Here is a 6338-nt window from a genome sequence, read left to right as displayed (position 1 = left end):
TCACGCTCTGGGAGCCGGACGGAACCGGGTCGGGGACCGGATCGACCCCAACGTGGGCGTGGAGCTGCTGGTGGCGGCCGGGCAGCGGCTGACGGGGGGGGGGGGGGGGGGGGGGGGGGGTCACGGTACCGGTCCCGGTGCTGTATCCCGATGCCATGTCCCGGTGCTGTATCCTGGTGCTGGTCCCGGTGCCACATCCCAGTGCCTTATCCCGGTGCCGGTCCCAGTGCTGTCTCCCAGTGCCGTATCCCTGTGCTGGTCCCGGTCCCGGTCCCGGTGCTGGTCCCGGTGCTGGTCCCTGTGCTGGTCCCGGTCCCGGTGCTGGTCCCGGTGCTGGTCCCGGTGCTGGTCCCAGTGCCGTATCCCTGTGCTGGTCCCGGTGCCGGTCCCGGTACCGATCCCGGTGCCGTATCCCGGTGCTGGTCCCGGTTCTACATCCCAGTGCTGTGTCCCGGTGCCAGTCCTGGTGCTGTCTCCCGGTGCCGTATCCCTGTGCTGGTCCCGGTCCCGGTCCCGGTCCCGTATCCTGGTGCCGGTCCCGGTGCCAGTCCCGGTGCCAGATCCTGGCGCTGGTCCCGGTGCCGTATCCCTGTGCTGGTCCCGGTGCCTTCTCCCGGTACCGATCCCGGTGCTGTATCCCGATGCCGTGTCCCGGTGGCGTATCCCTGTGCCGGTCCCGGTGCCGTGTCCCGGTGCCGTATCCAGATGCTGCATCCCGGTGCCAGATCCTGGTGCCGGTCCCGGTGCCAGATCCCGGTGCCATATCCCTGTGCCATGTCCCGGTGCCGTGTCCCGGTGCTGGTCCCTGTGCTGTATCCCTGTCCCGGTTCCGGTCCCGGTTCGGTTCCGATCTCTCGTTCCCGTTGCCCTCAGGTGACCCCTGGCTGCGGCTGCACCACAACGGCCACGTGGGGGCGGAGCAGCGCCGGGTTCTGCAGAGCGCGCTGCTGCTGGAACCGGAACCGGACACCGGAACCGGGACCGGGACCGACACCGGCCCCACCAGGCCGCCCCTCATCGCCGACATCGTCCTGCCCCACGGGGCGGAGCAGCGATAATGGTGAACGGTGGCTCCGTGCGGGGGGAGGATCCGCCAGGGGAGCAACGGGACCGGAACCGAACCGGACCGGAACCGAACCGGACCAGAACCGAACCGGAACCGAACCGGACCGGAACCGCAGCGACACCGAACCGACTCCAAACCGCAGCGACACCGAACCGACTCCAAACCGCAGCGACACCGAACCGGCCACGACCCACAGCGACACCGAACCGTCCCGAACCCTCAGCGACATCGAACCGGACCGGAACCGCAGCGACACCGGACCGGACCGGACCGGCAGCGACACCGGACCGTCCGATTGGCGGAACAGCGGAGCGGAACAGCGCCCCCTGCTGGGCAGAGCGCGACTGTCCTCACCGATAACTATCGGTGCACTATCGTGGCACTATCGTGTCATAAAGAGCACTATAATGGCACTATCATGGCACTATCGTGTCATAAAGAGCACTATCATGGCACTATCATGGCACTATCGTGTCATAAAGAGCACTATCATGGCACTATCGTGGCACTATCGTGTCATAAAGAGCACTATCACACTATCGTGGCACTATCGGGGCACTATCATGTCATGAAGGCACTATCGTTGCATTATCGTGTCATAAAGAGCTCTATCGTTCCACTATCGTGGCACTATCATGTCATCAAGGGCACTATTGTGGCACTATATGGCACTATCATGACACTATCATGTCATAAAGAGCACTATCATGGCACTATCATGGCACTATTATGGCACTATCATGTCATAAAGGCACTATCGTTGCACTATCGTGTCATAAAGAGCACTATCGTTCCACTATCATGGCATTATCATGGCACTATCGTGTCATAAAGGGCACTATCGTGGCACTATCATGACACTATCATGGCACTATCGTGTCATAAAGGGCACTATCGTGGCACTATCATATCACTATCATGTCATAAAGGGCACTATCGTGGCACTATCATAGCACTATTGTGTCATAAAGGGCTCTATCATGGCACTATCATGGCTCTATCATGGCACTATCATGGCACTATCATGGCTCTATCATGGCACTATCATGGCACTATCATGGCTCTATCATGGCACTATCGTGTCATAAAGAGCACTATCGTGGCACTATTGTGGCACTATCATGTCATCAAGGGCACTATCATGGCATTATCATGCCGTAAAGGACACTATCGTGGCACTATCGTGTCAACAAGGGCACTATCGTGACACTATCATGTCATAAAGGGCACTATTGTGGCACTATCATGGCACTATTGTGTCATAAAGGGCACTATCATGGCATTATCATGTCATCAAGGGCACTATCGTGGCACTATCATGGCACTATCATGTCATAAAGTTGCACTATCATGGCACTATCATGGCACTATTGTGTCATAAAGGCCTCTATCATGGCATTATCATGTCATCAATGGCACTATCGTGACACTATCATGTCATAAAGGGCTCTATCATGGCACTATCATGGCACTATCATTTCACTATCATGTAATAAAGGGCACTATCATGGCACTATCGTGTCATAAAGGGCACTATCGTGGCACTATCATATCACTATCATGTCATAAAGGGCACTATCGTGGCACTATCATGGCACTATCATGGCACTATCATGTCATAAAGGGCACTATCGTGGCACTGTTGTGGCACTATTGTGGCACTATCATGACACTATCATAGCACTATTGTGTCATAAAGGGCTCTATCGTGGCACTATTGTGGCACTATCATGTCATCAAGGGCACTATCATGGCACTATCATGGCACTATCATGTCATAAAGGGCACTATCATGGCACTATCATGGCACTATCATGTCATAAAGAGCACTATCATGGCACTATCATGGCACTATCATGTCATCAAGGGCACTATCGTGACACTATCATAGCACTGTTGTGTCATAAAGGGCGCTATCGTGGCACTGCCATGTCAGAAATGGCACTATCATGGCACAAAGGGCACTATTATGGTTTTATCATGGCACAAAGGGCACTATTGTGACAATATCGTGACAATATCGTGATATAAAGAGCACTATTATGGCCCTGTTGAGTCACAGATGACGCTGTGGTGGCACAAAGGGCGCTATCAGGGCACTATTGTGGCACAATTGGCACTATTATGGTTCTATCATGGCACTATCATGGCACTATCAAGCACTATTGTGGCACAATTGGCACTATTATGGCTCTATCATGGCACTATCGTGGCACTATCAAGCACTATTGTGGCACAAAGGGCGCTATTATGGTTCTATCATGGCACAAAGGGCACTATCAAGCACTATTGTGGCACAAAGGGCGCTATTATGGCTCTATCATGGCACTATCGTGGCACTATCAAGCACTATTGTGGCACTAATGTGGCACAAAGGGCCCCGTCATGGCACAGAGGGCACTACTGTGGCACCATCATGGCACTGATTGAACCACTGTGACGTGACTGATGCAGTCATGGCACTATAGAGGCACTATTGAGGCACTACTGTGGCACCAGAATTGATGCACTATTGTGGCACTACTGTGGCACCACTGAGGCACTATTGTGTCACTATTGAGGCACTACTGTGGCACCAGTGTGACACTATTGAGGCACTACTGTGGCACTATTGAGGCATCATTGTGGCACTATTGAGGCACTATTGAGGCATCATTGTGGCACTATTGATGCACTATTGTAGCACTATTGAGGCACTATTGTGGCACCATTGTGGCACTATTGAGGCACTATTGTGGCGCTACTGTGGCACCATTGTGGCACCATTATGGCACCACTGTGGCACCATTGAGGCACTATTGTCACACCATTGTGGCACTATTGTGGCACCATTGAGGCACTATTGTGGCACCATTGTGGCACTATTGAGACACTATTGAGGCACTATTAAGGCACTATTGTGACACTACTGTGGCACTATTGAGGCACCACTGAGACTCTATTGTGTCACTATTGTGGCACCATTGTGGCACTATTGTGACACTATTGAAGCACTATTGTGGCACCATTGTGGCACTATTGTGGCACTATTGTGGCACCATTGTGGCACCATTGTGGCACTATTGTGGCACTATTGTAGCACTATTGAGGCACTATTGATGCACTATTGATGCACTATTGTGGCACTATTGATGCACTATTGATGCACTATTGTGGCACTATTGAGGCACTATTGAGGCACTATTGTGGCACTATTGTGGCACCATTGTGTCACTATTGTGGCACTATTGAAGCACTATTGTGGCACCATTGTGTCACTATTGTGGCACTATTGAAGCACTATTGTAGCACCATTGTGGCACTATTGTGGCACTATTGTAGCACTATTGAGGCACTATTGTGGCACTATTGTGGCACTATTGTGGCACTATTGTGGCACTATTGTAGCACTATTGAGGCACTATTGTGGCACTATTGTGGCACTATTGAGGCACTATTGTGGCACTATTGTGGCACTATTGTGGCACTATTGTAGCACTATTGAGGCACTATTGTGGCACCAGTGTGGCACTATTGAGGCAGCATTGTGGCACTATTGAAGCAACATTGTGGCACTATTGATGCACTATTGTGGCACCACTGAGGCACTACTGAGGCACTATTGTGGCACTATTGCAGCACCATTGAGGCAGCATTGTGGCACCATTGAAGCACTATTGAAGCACTACTGTAGCACTATTGTGGCAATATTGAGGCACGATTGTGGCACCACTGAGACACTATTGCAGCACCATTGTGTCACTATTGTGTCACTATTGTGGCACCATTAAGGCACTATTGTGGCACTACTGTGGCACTATTGCAGCACCATTGTGTCACTATTGTGGCACCATTGAGGCAGCATTGTGGCACTACTGTGGCACTATTGTAGCACTATTGTGGCACTATTGAGGCACTATTGTGACACTATTGTGGCACCATTAAGGCACTATTGTGGCACTATTGTGGCACCGTTGTGGCACTATTGAGGCACTATTGTAGCACTATTGTGGCACTATTGTAGCACTATTGTGGCACTATTGTGGCACTATTGTGGCACTATTGTGGCACTATTGTAGCACTATTGTGGCACCATTGTGGCACTATTGAGGCAGTATTGTGGCACCATTGTGGCACTATTGAGGCACTATTGTCACACCATTGTGGCAATATTGTGGCACCATTGAGACACTATTGATGCACTAATGTGGCACTACTGTGGCACCACTGAGGCACTATTGAAGCACAATTGAGACACTATTGAGGCACTATTGTAGCACTATTGTGGCAACATTGTGGCACTATTGTGGCACTGCTGTGGCACGAGTGTGACACTATTGAGGCACTACTGTGGCACCACTGAGGCACTATTGTCACACCATTGTGGCACTATTGAAGCACTATTGAGACACTACTGTGGCACCACTGAGGCTCCATTGTGGCACAATTGAGACACTATTGAGGCACCATTGTGGCACTATTGTGGCACTATTGAGGCACTATTGTAGCACTATTGAGGCACTATTGTAGCACTATTGAGACACTATTGAGGCACTACTGTGGCACTATTGAGGCACTATTGAGGCACTATTGTCACACCATTGTGGCACTATTGTGGCACTATTGAGGCACTATTGAGGCACTATTGAAGCACTATTGTGGCACTATTGTGGCACTATTGTGGCACTATTGAGGCACCATTGTAGCACTATTGTGGCACTATTGAGGCACTAATGTGACACCATTGTGACACCATTGAGGCACTATTGAAGCACTATTGTGACACCATTGTGGCACCACCGAGGCTCCATTGTGGCACTACTGTGGCACTATTATGGCACTACTGTGGCACCATTGAGGCACTATTGTGTCACTATTGTGGCACCATTAAGACACTATTGTGGCACCATTGTGGCACCATTGTGGCACCATTGTGTCACTATTCTGGCACCATTGAGGCACTGTTTTGGCACTACTGTGGCACTATTGAGGCACTATTGTGGCACTATTGAGGCACTATTGTGGCTCTATTGTGGCTCTATTGTGGCACTATTGAGGCACTATTGTGACACTATTGTGGCTCCACTGTGGCACTATTGTGTCTCTACTGTTGCACTATTGCAGCGAGGTGGCGCTGTTGTGTCACACCCTGCCCAGTTGTGCCCCACGTTGGTGCTGCTCTGCTGCAGGTCGAACCGTGGTGGCACTAATGACACTCGTGGCACCATTATGGCACTACTATGGCACTACTATGGCACCATTATGGCACTATTATGGCACTACTATGGCACTA

At 51.2% G+C, this 6338-nt stretch overlaps 1 protein-coding gene across 1 annotated transcript in view; it reads left to right on the top strand.

Moving 5' to 3' along the window:
- The window catches only part of TYMP (thymidine phosphorylase), a 10898-nt gene extending 8319 nt beyond the window's left edge, over positions 1–2579 (top strand). The window contains exons 6-7 of the mRNA XM_015850486.2: positions 6–98; positions 874–2579. Coding sequence (XP_015705972.1) covers positions 6–98; positions 874–1058 — 278 coding nt within the window. The 3' untranslated portion in view covers positions 1059–2579. The remainder of the gene's footprint in view (positions 1–5; positions 99–873) is intronic.
- The last annotated feature ends 3759 nt before the right edge of the window (positions 2580–6338 follow it).

The sequence above is a fragment of the Coturnix japonica genome, unplaced genomic scaffold, assembly GCF_001577835.2.
Source record: "Coturnix japonica isolate 7356 unplaced genomic scaffold, Coturnix japonica 2.1 chrUnrandom475, whole genome shotgun sequence".
Lineage (NCBI taxonomy): Eukaryota > Metazoa > Chordata > Aves > Galliformes > Phasianidae > Coturnix > Coturnix japonica.
The sequence above is the reverse complement of the archived record's forward strand: the minus strand, read 5'-3'. Positions and strand labels throughout refer to the sequence as shown.